The sequence below is a fragment of the Vespa velutina genome, chromosome 19 (assembly GCF_912470025.1).
Source record: "Vespa velutina chromosome 19, iVesVel2.1, whole genome shotgun sequence".
Lineage (NCBI taxonomy): Eukaryota > Metazoa > Arthropoda > Insecta > Hymenoptera > Vespidae > Vespa > Vespa velutina.
Window position 1 is genome coordinate 712,467 of NC_062206.1, and position 13,411 is coordinate 725,877.

The 13,411-nt window shown below is 29.6% G+C and overlaps 4 protein-coding genes across 7 annotated transcripts; 1 reads left to right on the forward strand and 3 right to left on the reverse strand.

The window, feature by feature from the left end:
* Nucleotides 1–1,438: 1,438 nt before the first annotated feature.
* LOC124955681 (protein D2-like) lies at nucleotides 1,439–3,587 on the reverse strand. Its single transcript, XM_047510466.1, has 5 exons — nucleotides 3,462–3,587; nucleotides 3,116–3,225; nucleotides 2,903–3,023; nucleotides 1,872–2,082; nucleotides 1,439–1,708 (listed from the first exon to the last, which is right to left on the reverse strand). The coding sequence occupies exons 1-5, from the start codon at nucleotides 3,481–3,483 to the stop codon at nucleotides 1,570–1,572; spliced, it is 603 nt and encodes a 200-aa protein (XP_047366422.1). The 5' UTR covers nucleotides 3,484–3,587; the 3' UTR covers nucleotides 1,439–1,569.
* Nucleotides 3,588–3,977: 390 nt separating this feature from the next.
* On the reverse strand, nucleotides 3,978–6,125 carry LOC124955682 (protein D2-like). Its single transcript, XM_047510467.1, has 3 exons — nucleotides 5,075–6,125; nucleotides 4,440–4,656; nucleotides 3,978–4,339 (listed from the first exon to the last, which is right to left on the reverse strand). The coding sequence occupies exons 2-3, from the start codon at nucleotides 4,633–4,635 to the stop codon at nucleotides 3,978–3,980; spliced, it is 558 nt and encodes a 185-aa protein (XP_047366423.1). The 5' UTR covers nucleotides 4,636–4,656; nucleotides 5,075–6,125.
* A 150-nt stretch (nucleotides 6,126–6,275) lies between these two features.
* Nucleotides 6,276–7,757, reverse strand: LOC124955680 (protein D2-like). Of its 4 annotated transcripts, none has more exons than XM_047510463.1 (3): nucleotides 7,610–7,757; nucleotides 6,903–7,157; nucleotides 6,276–6,767 (listed from the first exon to the last, which is right to left on the reverse strand). In XM_047510463.1, the coding sequence occupies exons 2-3, from the start codon at nucleotides 7,096–7,098 to the stop codon at nucleotides 6,415–6,417; spliced, it is 549 nt and encodes a 182-aa protein (XP_047366419.1). In that variant the 5' UTR covers nucleotides 7,099–7,157; nucleotides 7,610–7,757; the 3' UTR covers nucleotides 6,276–6,414. The 4 variants fall into 4 exon arrangements, with proteins under 4 accessions (XP_047366419.1, XP_047366421.1, XP_047366418.1 ...); XM_047510465.1 differs by having other exon boundaries at nucleotides 7,641–7,717; XM_047510462.1 differs by having other exon boundaries at nucleotides 7,484–7,681.
* A 978-nt stretch (nucleotides 7,758–8,735) lies between these two features.
* Nucleotides 8,736–13,270, forward strand: LOC124955679 (zinc finger CCCH domain-containing protein 14). The gene is made up of 7 exons (XM_047510461.1): nucleotides 8,736–8,929; nucleotides 9,075–10,763; nucleotides 11,210–11,366; nucleotides 11,467–11,624; nucleotides 11,756–12,050; nucleotides 12,213–12,339; nucleotides 12,455–13,270. The coding sequence occupies exons 1-7, from the start codon at nucleotides 8,891–8,893 to the stop codon at nucleotides 12,687–12,689; spliced, it is 2,700 nt and encodes an 899-aa protein (XP_047366417.1). The 5' UTR covers nucleotides 8,736–8,890; the 3' UTR covers nucleotides 12,690–13,270.
* The last annotated feature ends 141 nt before the right edge of the window (nucleotides 13,271–13,411 follow it).

The following is a 13,411-nucleotide window of genomic DNA, read 5'->3' on the forward strand; positions in this document are numbered from 1 at the left end:
AATGATTCACAGAGTGTGTGTATACGTGTACGTGTATGTATATGATGTGTATGTGTGTGTGTGTGTTTGTGTATGTACACAAGGGAATTAGACATTATAACGTGCGTTTTTCAATAATTTTAATAAAAATTTATCTACGATTTAATTAGTCGATCTGCGAAATGAATTTACGAATAAGATATACGAAAAGGTGAGTCGATGATTATCGAGTCACGGAAATACAATAAATTAATTAATACGATTAAGGAAGTCTTTTTTTAATTTGCAATTAAATATTGTAAAAGAAAAAATGTAATGCCTGCGCGGAGAAAAATTTTGTGAATCGAACGATGATCGTCGAGTCACAATCATAAAAAATATGAAAAATAATTTAATAATTTAATAATTCAATTTAATTAATTTTTGTTCTTTTCATAAACAATTTTACTTCGTAATCGTACGTTTTGAAAGTTTATCTTTGAAATATCTCGCGAAGTGGTTCGTCAATTTACGAGTATACGAGAAAATTTGAGAAAGTGAATGAATGATGATTATTGTTCGTCACGCTCGATGTATCATCATTAGTTTGCATTTTTATTTTATTCATAAATTTGCGCATTATCTAACTATACCGTAATAAAAAAACTATATATAATGTTTATTTCTATATATATATATATACAGAAATAAACATTAATTTCACATGATAATGATTACACCAATCGTTAATTATTTAATCCAACTAATTGAGTAACAATTAATAAATTTAATTTAATCGATTGAAATCAATTTAAATTATCGTTTGTCGATTGATCGAATGAAATATTATCCAAGGCCGCTAGTCATTATTATGTAATAACGTATCGATAAAAAAAAAGAAAAAAGAAAAAGAAAGAAAGAAAAGAAAAGAAAAGAAAAAGAGGAAGAAAAAAAAAAGGAAAACGAAAAAGAACAAAAAAGAAAAAAGAAAAGAAAAAGAGGAAGAAAAAAAAAAGGAAAACGAAAAAGAACAAAAAAGAAAAAAGAAAAGAAAAAATAGCAACTAATTGTTAATGAAAAATAATCAATATCTTAGGACGTAAGCATATTAGGCTTAAGAATTTATTACTATAGATAGGGATACTCGAGACATCTTTAAATGTAATCTCGCCACGGTGAGATTAGGATTGTAATACCCTGTACATTTTATATTTATAAAATGATTAAAAGAAATGAAAAGGAAAATAAAAAGCAGATTAATAAAAGAAGAAAAGAAAAAAAAAAGAAAGAAGTAAAAAAGAAGAAGAAGAAGAAGAAGAAGAAGAAAGGATAAGAGATAAACACGAGAGAGATAATATCGAAAAACTGACGCTCTATTTTGACTCTATTATTGTTATTATTATTATTATTATTATTATTATTATTATTATTATTGTTACTTTTTTTGTTATCATTATCATTATTGTATTGAATACTTTCCATTCGTATAAAAGACAAAAAAAAAACTTGATGATGGGGGAGAACTCGCTGTCTAAAAAAAAAAAAGAAAAGAAGGAGCAATAAGAAAGATAGAAGAAAAAGAAAAAAAAAAGAAAATAATGCAAAAGCTCTCTACAATCCTAAACGCTTGTGATAAGAAGGCACGTTATCATCGTATTCCACTTTCATGAAGTTCCCTGCTATCGGTCCCTCCAAATTATATTTTTCCACGAACTTCTTCGTTGAAAATCTACCACGGAATCTGCCATCCCTATAAATCCCATATAATTTATAAAAAATATATAAAACGTGATAGAAAGAAAAAAGAGTGGGAGGAAGAGAGAGAGAGAGAGAGAGAGAAGTATAGTACAATAATCGAATTAAAATTAATAATTTAATTTATAGAAGAACATCATCGATTGTTGATTACTCACCGATTACTCAATCTTCTCTCGTCGAATGTAATGGCGCCTTGATTTTGTTTATAAATAAGGAAAACATAACGATGCTTTCCGGTATCCTTAGGTGGAGCTGGCCCTACGTATTCGGCAAGTATTTCACCTTTAGCGACATTTTCCTCTGGTATATTTCCAACTATCCAATGACGGAACTCTCTGTTGTATCCTCTGGTTGGTACGTCGGGATCTATGAACAGAGAAAAAAGAAGAAGAAGAAAATCGATCGGTAACTTATTGTTATTAACTTATTATTTTCTCGTTTATGTAATTTTTAATTAATTTTTTTTACTGATTAAAAAAAAAAAAAGAAAAGAAAGAAAGCACAAGAAAGAAGAAACAAGTATATATTTATAGTATTGATCGTAAGAAGCACTGCATGGTTTAATATCCTCGTTGTTTTTTTTTTTTTCTTCTTTCTTTTAGATATAAAATTACTTTGTTACAATATTATTGGCCATTTTATTATACAATAAAGAGATAAAAAAGAGAAAGAGAGAGAGAGAAAGGAGGAAAGAGAGAGATAGGATCAATGTAACATGTTTCTATAAGGGCGAAAGAAAGAGTCTCATATAAAAACAGATAAGCAAACGCGTTTGATTCGCAGATGAAAGACTGACGACATTTAACATTTTCTCATTTACGTGTTTGAATAGATCAAAGAAACGAACGAACGAAGTCGAGCGTGCAAACAGGTTTCGAAGCTGGTGAAAGTGGTCTGTCTCTTCACTGATCTAAGGTCATTCAGTATCGTGTCACTCCTTTCGAGCTTCTTCGCAAATAAGAGAATGGTAAATAGGATACACATACATATATACATACATATTTACATACATTTTGAACATGTATATTGAATAAAATTTCTTACAAATTTTCTCGTACTCGATAGAGTACTTGTATAAAATTTAACAAAGAATTTGAAGATATAGATCACTTTTTGTGACACTCCTTTCGTTCGTATATATATATATATATAGCATTATGTAAAAAAGAAAAAAATATATATTTACCTGTCATAATAAGAGTATAAAGAAGTCCTCCCACATGTTTATAATGAATCTCCGGAATTTCTTGAGTTTGAGTTGGGGTCAATTCGGTTCCCAGATCAATTGTATTCTTGCCATACTTCACCTTGCAATTAAAAATTCTTTATCAATAAACATTCGTAAATATTTGTTTTATTAAAAATTTTTATTTCTATGGAAATCCGTAAAGAAGGATACCTCGATTTTTTCAGTGGGAACGGAATCCAATATATCAGGTTGAATCTTCGCTTCTTTGAATTTCGATGCTACGTCCGCTAATGCGAGACTGATTATACTCAAAAAAATTCCTAAAAATAATCTCCTTATCAATCTGATAATAAATCACAATATACATGTATATTTTTTCTTTATATTTATTTTTATTCAAAGAGAAAGAGAAAGCATATCGTTTATACGTTTTTTTTATTATATAATGAGTATTCTCTTTTCTTTTTTTTTTTTTTTTTTTTTTTTTTTGTAAAGACATTAACCCGAACGATATAAAAAGATAAAAATAAATGAAATCAAATAGTCAAAGACATACCTAAAAATTGTTGAAGCTTCATCCTTGACACGTAAGGAACGGTAGCAACGACGTAAATGCATTGCCGTAGAAAATGAATGTCCTATTTGAAGTCATCCCCACCACAAGATTCTCTTCCCACCAAGGACGACAAATGGTATGTTTGGAATACCTGATAAAAAAATCATTAAAATTGGATCCTTAAACAAATGATGTAAATTAAACGATAAACGATTGTAAAATAATTTTCTAACTTCATGTTATTGTTACTTTTTTTTTTCTTTCTTCTTCTTTTACAGTCTCATGTAATTAAATAAAAAATTAAAGACAATTACCACGAGCATATTTGTCTGTATTTCAGAAATTTATTAAAAATCATAGTATAGCAACAACCATGGTATCTCGATGAACTCGAATTATTTTATTACTCAATTATACTCTAAAATAAATTGTACGAATGCCCTTTTTATAGCTTGTTTTTTTAGTCCTTTTTTTCCTTTTTTTTTTTTTTTATAGTTTCTTATTGATATTTATTTATCAGAAGATAGAACCACCAAGTTGCTTATGCAAAATTGGCACATAATCGTCGAATTCAGCTTGATACATGTTCCCAGCAATAGGATCGCCAAGGTTGTATTTTTTTGCGAATTTCTTAATAGAAAATTGTCCACGGTGTTCGTTGCTTTTGTTTGTTAAACGTTTCTCATCGAAAGTTAATTTCTTGGGTTGTTTATATAAAAGGAAAACAAAACGATGAAGACCAGTTCCTTTTGGTGGACCAGAGCCAATATACTCGGAGAGAATTTCACCTTTGCTAATGTCATTACCAGGTATATTACCAATTAACCAATGATGCAATTCTCGCAATTTGGGATCCTTTCTGCTTGGTACATCGGGATCTATAGGGGGAGAAAAAAAAAAGGTGTATATTTAACTTTTCTTGCTTATCGTAAAACAATCATTAGCTTATAATGTAAATTAAAATAGATCTCAATATACCTGTCATACAAAGAGTATAAAAAGTGTTGGAATCGCCAGTCCACTTGACCATAGGTTGATCCTTAACTTGTGTGGGTGTTAAAACTGCACCAATCTCAACGACGACATTATTGGGATAGATCACTTCCAATACGGCTGCTGGTACCTTATCAATAACATCGGGAATAACTCCATGTTTCTGCAATTCTCCAGCCATGGAAAAATATTTAAGGATTGTCTTTTTAATGAAAAAGAAAAAAAATCGATAATAAGACAAACAATTTTTTTCCAAGGAATATCTTATCGATCTAATTAATTCGAAACAATTTATTTTACACGACGAGATAAACAAAATCGAGCGTTGTTGACGTTACTAATAGTTGCTAATATCTATCGCTGCTAACTTCGTCGAAGGAATAAAATTTGAAATTGAAAAACCGGATGCTCTCGTATTTAATTCTACATCCGGGTCAAAAGACGGATGAATTTTGAATAATAGAAAGACGACGTTTATCAGAACTATCAAAAATGAACTGTTATTTGAGCTTTATTCTTGAAGATCATTATTATTATTATTATTAGTTCATATTAAATGAAATAATTAAATTATCATTTATATTGAAATAATATAATAAATATAAATATTCACTAATTACTTTTGACAGAACATTCGACGTAATTATGTCATTTTTGTCGTCTATTTATATATTAATTATTATATCTGTCAATTTTACATATTATCTTCTAATACATTTGTCCATGATCACTACGAGAAAGAACGCAATAATATTATTTTGTCCAAAACTATATCTTATATAGTTGACATTTTGTTCACACCTGTCGCTTGTAGTTCGCATTTTGTCCACGCCTGTCGCTGTAGTCGCACACGCTTCGAACGAAAAGTGTAATGGATAACCTTAACTCTCTAAATGCATAATCGAAGAACAAGAAGTAATGATTAGAAAAAAATTTCAACTAATAAATTTATAATATAGCTTTTTACATGAGTATAAGGATATTCTTATAAGAAAGAAATATGATCTTTTAAAAAAAAAAAAAAATAAAAAAAAATAACGTAAATTTTGTTGTATCAAATGTAAAACGTCAATTTCTATGATCGAATTAATTAATAAATTAATTAAGTAAAATTAATGAGTTAATAATTATTATATATTCATTCGCAATATAATTCAGAAGAATTTTACGAAGTCAATTATTATGTTTATGAAATAATTCGTCGATAATTATTTATAACGAATATCACGGAGTATAATCATGGTTACCATACCTTAAACAATACTATAGATAATTATTAAATATAAGATAATATGCTATTGATAATTGAGATATGTTAAACAAAAGTTAAATGCACAACAACTATTTGTAAATAATACTGTTATTATTATATTGTATTATTTCAATAAATACCTTCATATTAAAATAATATTAGGACAATGATAAGGGACTTCTTATTAATATCATTTAATTCTAATACAAAATTCAATTTGCGGGACAATTGAGAAATTTCTGATATTATGATAAATTATGTTGTATAAATTTTAAATGAAGATATTAATCTTACAATTTTGTGTAATTATAGGTTAGGTAAAGTTTTTGTATATATGTAAAATATCAATGTTTTCTGTTTGAAATGTAAATGAGAAAATATTTTAAATATTACAACTGTTGATTAATGTCAATCTTTTTATTGAGATACTATCAATAATATGTGACATTTTTAAGATATTTTTGATCTAAATATTGTATGGCTTGTAAGGAGAAATCATTCTCATATTCATTTATCTCATAATATGTAATTATATTAATTATAAAAAGAAAATAATGATAATACTTGTCTACATTTCTGAACTTTATTGAAAATCATAGTACATAGTACCATTTCCTTTATGAACCCTGTAGTAAACTATATAAATGTATCCTTTTATATTGATAGTATAGCATGACTAAATGTTATTATTAATGAAAGTAAAACATTTTAATCACCAAGTTGCTTGTATAAGATTGGCACATAATCATCGTATTCAGCTTGAAACATGTTCCCAGCAATAGGATCACCAAGATTGTATTTGTTTGCAAACTTTTTAATAGAAAATTTACCACGGTTATTGCCACTTCTATTAGTTAAGTGTTTCTCATCGAAAGTTAATTTTTTTGGTTGCTTATATAAAAGAAAAACATAACGATGAAGACCAGTTCCTTCTGGTGGACCAGATCCAATGTATTCTGAAAGAGTTTCACCCTTGCTAATGTCATTGCCAGGTATGTTGCCAACTAACCAATGATGCCATTCACGGAATTTGGGATCTTTTCTACTGGGTGCATCTGGATCTATGAAAGAAACAATATTATATATATATATATATATATATATATATGTATATATACATATATATATTTAAAATTTTTTCTTGTAGTAAAACAATCATTACTATATAATGGAAATTAAAATAGTTCTAAACTTACCTGTCATACAAAGGGTATAAAAAGTACTGGCATCGGCAGTCCATTTAATCGTAGGTTGATCCTTAACTTGTGTCGGAGTTAAAACTTTACCAATTTCGACGACAAGATTATTAGGATAGGCCACGTCCAGTACCGCAGTTGGTACCTTATCAATGACATCGGGAACGACCTCATGTTTTTGCAATTCTCCAGCCATGGAAGATAGTAAACGAGTTCCGACTTTAATAAGGTTTGGCTTATTAGCGATAAAGGTAACTGGAAAACAAAAAAAGAGAGAAATATCTTTAATGTAATCTTAACAGTACGACTATCGCGAAGCAAATGTTTTTTTCTACGATGAAAATGAACAAAATCGAGGACTTGTTGACGTTGCTATCAGATTATCGCCGATAACTTCGTCTTAGAAACCGAAGGGAGGGAGGGACGTGAAACATCGTACTTCACCTAGCGATATTTCTACAAGCGTAAATGTAAAAAAGACGATCAATATTATGTAATTGAAAGATTGAAAATGTATTAGAATTATCAAGAATGAGTATTTTATTTTTCTTTCTTGTTTTGCGTTGTTGTTTTGTCATTACTTGCGTTTAGAAAAAGCAGTTTCATGTTGTTTAACACGTACAAATTTGTGCACGTATACGAATGAATGAAAAAATATGTCGATCCTTCGAGAAAAAAGAGATCAATTGACTTTATTTAGAACGTACAAAAAGATTAATAACAATTTGCGAACTCAACTCGTCGTTATTGCGTGTACGTCGGCCGGCTACTAACGAGTTGATACACGTAATCGTACGAACTTACACGAGTTTAACCGAACGATCATGTAACGGGTGTGTAAAAATAAAACGTTTAAAATGAGCATATACTTGGATATTATAGAAAGATCTAAAGAAAAAAGAAAAGAAATAAATTAAAAGTAGATAGATAAAAAAATTTCAATAAATGATTATTATCATTAAAATATCTTCAGTTAAATATGATTGATTAAATAATTATAAAATCATCGATTATACGATACGATATTTATACATCTAATCGTTAACAATATTCATTTATATGATTAATAATTATAATTATAGTTTCGTTGTTATCGATTATAATATCAATGTGAAAAAAAAAAAAAAGAAAAAGAAAAAGAAAAAGGAAAGAAAAAATATAAGAAATTTGATAAAAGTATATAATCGTCGATATATGTCGTAAGAATAAATGATTGATAATTTTTATTTTGAATTTGAATAAGTGGCGGCAAATCTATAACCACGTTAAGTCAGCAGTGCATCCAACTTAACACGAATATATATGTCTAGACGTTGGAAGCTTGTAGAATAATCTTGAATTAAAGTACGGTAGAGATTATTGTAAACGGTAACCTAAGTTTCATAAATCTAAAACATTAATTTATCCTAATTGCTTGTATTTAAAAAGGGTGGTTTTAGTTTTGGCATTTTCATCGATGAATATTTTCTTTCATAAATTATATGATCTGATAATCAAAATATTGCAGAATGAATTGTGACGCATGTTATAGTGATTTTAATGTTGTAATAAAAGTTCCCTGTTCGATGCAGCGATATCTACTTTAGTAAGTATTCCAATTATAATGGAGTTGTATCGCGGAGAGAATCTCAAAGAGACTGTCTGACACAACATGGCAGAGAATATTTTTATCCGATAATAATTCATAATAATTACTAATGCAATCTTGATAGATATTTAAAGGAAAAAAAAAAAAAAAAAGAAAAAAAAAGAAAGGAAAAAAGAAAACGAGAGAGAGAGAGAGAGAGAGAGAGAGAGAGAGGGGGAGAGAAAAAGGAAAAAAAGAGAGAAAGAAAGAAAGAAAGAAAGGGGGAAAAAAATAGAGAGGAAAAAAAAAGACAAAAGTAAAAAATAGGAAAATAAATAAATAAATAAATAGAAAGGGGAAAAGGAAAACGAAGTTAAAGCTTTCTGTTTTATTTGAAGTGATATCGATTTAATCAAACACGATGGATATACGGGGAATCGAAGTAACGAATCAACTTAGAGTAAGTAAAAAAAAAAATCTAAATACTTGTTGTTAGTTAATAATTATGTAGAATTTGAAACGAATCGATAAATTTCTTTCATCTTCATTTTCTCCCTTTTCTTTTTTTTTTTTTTTTTCTTTTTTTTTTCTCCCATTTTCTTTAGAGTGCTATACGTGCAAAGTTATTAGAGTTAGGAGTACGTTATGACGAGGAATTACCAGATTATATTTTAGTAATGGTAGTGAATAAAAAGTCTCGTCAACAAATGCACGAGGATTTATATTTATTCTTAGAAGACAGTACAACACCGTTTGTAGATTGGCTACACGATCAGGTTTTAAAGAAGCTTCAAAAAGTAACAGTCGCTAAGAAGAAGTCATCGAGAGAATTTGTGCCGACTGTTATAGTTAAACAGGAGGAAGAAAGGAAGAAAAGGAAAACGTCTACTACATCGTTCTTGGAAGATCAAACGAGCGAACAAAGCGCAGAAAAGAGTCCTGTTAAAAATATAAAAGATGATAAATCTTTGAATAAACAAGTGATTGGAGGAAAGTCAATTCCAACGAATCAGGCTAATTATGTGAATCAGGTTAAGAGCACTGATAAATGTCCCAAAACGACTCATAATGAGAATAAATCCAGTAACGTTCCCACCCCTACAAATCATCATCATCATCAGATACAAGAAAGTAATAATACTAGCAAGGATAATAATGCCACGGAAGTTTCTATTAAATCTGGTGACATTAATAGAAATTCAAAGACGAATAATAGTTCAGGAAGAAGTTTAAAGAGACCTTTAGAATCCGGAAATGAACATTACGAATCTTCGGAGAAAAAGGATAACGATGGGAAATTATCGAAATCGTTAGATGGAAATGACAATTCGCCGGAGGACAACGTTAAGAAATTGAAATCTTTTGTAGTCTCGGTTAAAAATCGTCTTGGGGTGGCGTCGCCAAGAAAGAAATTCGAAATTTATAGAGAAAGGGCGGATAACGAGGCGCGACACAAACAATTGGACAAACGATTTGATAGGAAACGATTTAATAATAGTCATAATACGAATTTTCAACGTAATAGAAACTTTGAAATAGAGGAACGTAATAAGAGAAATAGAGAGATAGAGATAAGACAACAAGAAGCGGAGAGAGTAAATGATATAAAGAGTCGATTGGGTACTATTAGAAATGATCGATCAAACAAAATGATCGATCTGAAGGATAAAGGAACTACTAATATGAAGTCAAAGATACCTGAAAAATCAACAGGTAGTGTGAAAGATCGCCTTGGAATTAGCAATGCTCATAGACCACAGAAAGCAACAACAATAGAGACGGTAGAATATAAGATTAACAAGTGCTTAGAACAAGATCGTAATACTTTGATCAGCAACAAGAATATAAAAACTAGATTAGGACCATTGAAAAATAATTTCAAGCCAGTAAACTCTAAAAATTATTTGAATCCGCTTAATCAATCTTCTCATGGCAGTGAAGACGACGAGGATCATTCTCAAGTACCTATAGAAGCAGAATTAAATGACGAAGTGGACGAAGTAAATGCTGCTCCTCTTAAATCTCATATAATAGCTGTAAAGAAATCTACACCGCCAAAGACTGATAAAAAAAGAATTAAAGCCGTAGAGAAAGTTAATAAAAAGGTGTCGAATAATATGGACGATGAAGAAATCGAAGACGCTAAGCTTCCAAGTAAAGTTATTGTGACTCCAAGACCATTGAAGCCTTTGCAGCCACTACAGAAACGTGCGACACAATCATTGTTGCTTAGAGCAGTTGCAGAAGCCAATCAGTCGGTCGTCAAACAGAAGAATCCAGAGCCATGCTTATTGGTACGTATAAACGATATAACGTTTAATCTTTTGTTTTAGTAATTCTTGTTTGAGAGGATATCCCAAACTGATTACAATTTTTTATTTATGTTCTGTAGCTGTTTAATTACTGATTACTTGATATGAAGACAAATCAAGAGTCCAACATTTCTAAAAAAAGTGCTCAAAAGTATGAATGGTATAGTTCTTGTAATGAGTGTAAAGTAAATTTAAGGTCATAATGATAAAAATGAATTGCAACTGTATAGTTAGGAAGGAAAGGAAATAAAATTCTACCTGTTTAAGTTTTTCTATTTTATTTGTAACGCTATATATATATATATATATATACAAATATATATATATAAACACACACATATATATATATATACGAGATTAAATTGTTTCAGCATCAAATTTTGATGTATTAAGATATTATCATTTAATTAAAGAATCACTTTTGATAGGAGAAGAAACCAGTTTTGAAGCGTCTTAGGCCAGCTCCGTCGAGGGAATTAAGCCAAAGTTTGTCTGTACGTTTTAATGCTAATAAGAGGCTAGTCATGGAGAAAATTCAAGTTGAATTAAATACAACGGATCAAGCGGAATCGGAAACCAAACCTTGTAAGTTATTTTGTACCTAAGTATATTTGACGATCAAACCTTGCAAGTAATATGAATTAAAGTATATATATTAAACTCATATATATATATGTATATATAGATATACCGCACGTCACCGATGAGCACATGGGAGTGGTCATGTCTTTATTCCAAAGAAGCGACAACAACCAAAAGTTTTTAGTTACTTTAAATGGATATAATAATAATCTTGCAAAAGAGAAAGCTATTTCTGACGATGAGGAACGCTTAGAAATGGAGGTAAATAAAAAGAAATAAAATAGATTGGTTATCGTTAGTATGAATTATTCTCAGACTCTTAGATATTCTTTCTTTTCTTTTTTCTTTTTTTTTTTTTTTTTCTTTTTTTTTTCCTTCTTTCTATTCATCAGGTAAACGAGGACGATGAAATGGCACTTTTAACAGTGCAGAACGAAACACTTGGACAAAGTGATTCGGAATCGAATGTTCTTCGAATAACCGAGGTGGACGATGATGGTGACTCGATTATCAAAGACATAAATGAAGAGAACAATGAAAATTGTAATACAGAAAATGTTGATGCCGTTGAGAGTATACCAACAAAAAGAAGAAAATTGAGTCCGATAATATATAACAGATCACATTCACCGAGTTCAATTGAAGTAAAGTCTACAACGGTATATGGTAGCGTAACAACGACCAAACGTACGTACAAATGTTATTTTATATTATTTCAATGACAATGTACGATGATCAATAATTACCATGTTTGTCTTCTATTTTTCTTTTTTTTTTCTTCTCTCTTTTACACATATATATATATATATATTATAATTTTTTCTTTCTCCTTCTTTTCCATATGTATAGACAAGAGACCAAACGCAGAGAGTGGGATATCTACGGTGATCGATAAGTCGAAAGAGAAATGTCGATATTGGCCTAATTGCACACTTGGAAACAAGTGTGCATTCATGCATCCTGCCGTTATGTGCAGGTAAACAAATATCTTAACGTAACGAATGTTTATTAATTATTTCTTTTCCTTTTTTTTCTTTTCTTTTAAATTTATTTCGCTCAATGAAATTTTAATTTCAATATTGATTCCGCAGTGCATTCCCGGCGTGCAAATTTGGAGATAAGTGCGCGTACAAGCATCCAAAGTGCAAGTTTGGATTATCCTGTACAAAATTAGGATGCGTATTTTCGCATCCCATTCAACAATGCAAATATCATCCATTCTGTAACAAACCTGCTTGTCCGTATTCGCATCCGGTAGCGCATACAGCGTTAACGCCAGAAGCTAATACACAGAGAGCAAAGTTTACATGGCGAAGAAGCGACTGAAGAAACATTTGCTAGATCTTCATAATAGATCTTTTAAAAGGATTTAATTGTACATATTTCAGTTCGTTCAGTATGATTGAATAAGTGAACTTTGTACAGAGAATGAGATAAGGGAGAAAGTAAGAGAGACCGAGAGAGCGAGAGCGAGAGAGAGAGAGAGAGCGAGAGAGCGAGAGAGAGAGAGAGAGAGAGAAGAAATATCAGAGAAATTAGTTATGTTGTAAACTTAAGAAACAAAATATCTAAGCTGAAAATTAATGTTCAAGTCTTTCACGATTAATCTACATTATTATACGTATTTTATATATATATAATATATATATATTATATATATATATAGAACACAGTATGCTAAGACGCAAAGTTTGCATTTGTTAAATACACATCGTTTTTCGAAACGCCGATGAAATTATTAGGCAATATTGAATTTATTTAACTATTAACGATTAAAATAATATTATCGAAGACACGTTGTCACTATGATACAAGAGATATAATACATAAGAAAAAAGAAAATTAATTACCGTACAGACATACACACAGTTGTGAAATTTAAATTAATACATATATATATATATATATATATATATATATATATATATATATATATATATATATATATATATATGTCTACGTCGAATTAATTAATCGCAGAATTAATCGACAGTCTCTCCACCCAATATGACGTGTTAAAGAAAAAAATAATTTTCATCGCGCACGAA

Coding starts and splice junctions, on each gene's coding strand:
- LOC124955681 (XM_047510466.1), bottom strand. CDS start 3,483: ATGAAGCTTCAACAATTTTTAG. Junction 3,226..3,461: donor GAAGCTTCAACAATTTTTAG/GTATGTCTTTGA, acceptor GATTATTTTTAG/GAATTTTTTTGAGTATAATC. Junction 3,024..3,115: donor TTCCCACTGAAAAAATCGAG/GTATCCTTCTTT, acceptor TTTAATTGCAAG/GTGAAGTATGGCAAGAATAC.
- LOC124955682 (XM_047510467.1), bottom strand. CDS start 4,635: ATGGCTGGAGAATTGCAGAAACATGGAGTTATTCCCGATGTTATTGAT. Junction 4,340..4,439: donor TTATACTCTTTGTATGACAG/GTATATTGAGAT, acceptor CTCCCCCTATAG/ATCCCGATGTACCAAGCAGA.
- LOC124955680 (XM_047510462.1), bottom strand. CDS start 7,508: ATGAAACTGCTTTTTCTAAACGCAA. Junction 7,158..7,483: donor ACTGCTTTTTCTAAACGCAA/GTAATGACAAAA, acceptor TTTGTTTTCCAG/TTACCTTTATCGCTAATAAG. Junction 6,768..6,902: donor TTATACCCTTTGTATGACAG/GTAAGTTTAGAA, acceptor TTTCTTTCATAG/ATCCAGATGCACCCAGTAGA.
- LOC124955679 (XM_047510461.1), top strand. CDS start 8,891: ATGGATATACGGGGAATCGAAGTAACGAATCAACTTAGA. Junction 10,764..11,209: donor ATCCAGAGCCATGCTTATTG/GTACGTATAAAC, acceptor CACTTTTGATAG/GAGAAGAAACCAGTTTTGAA. Junction 11,367..11,466: donor GGAATCGGAAACCAAACCTT/GTAAGTTATTTT, acceptor ATGTATATATAG/ATATACCGCACGTCACCGAT.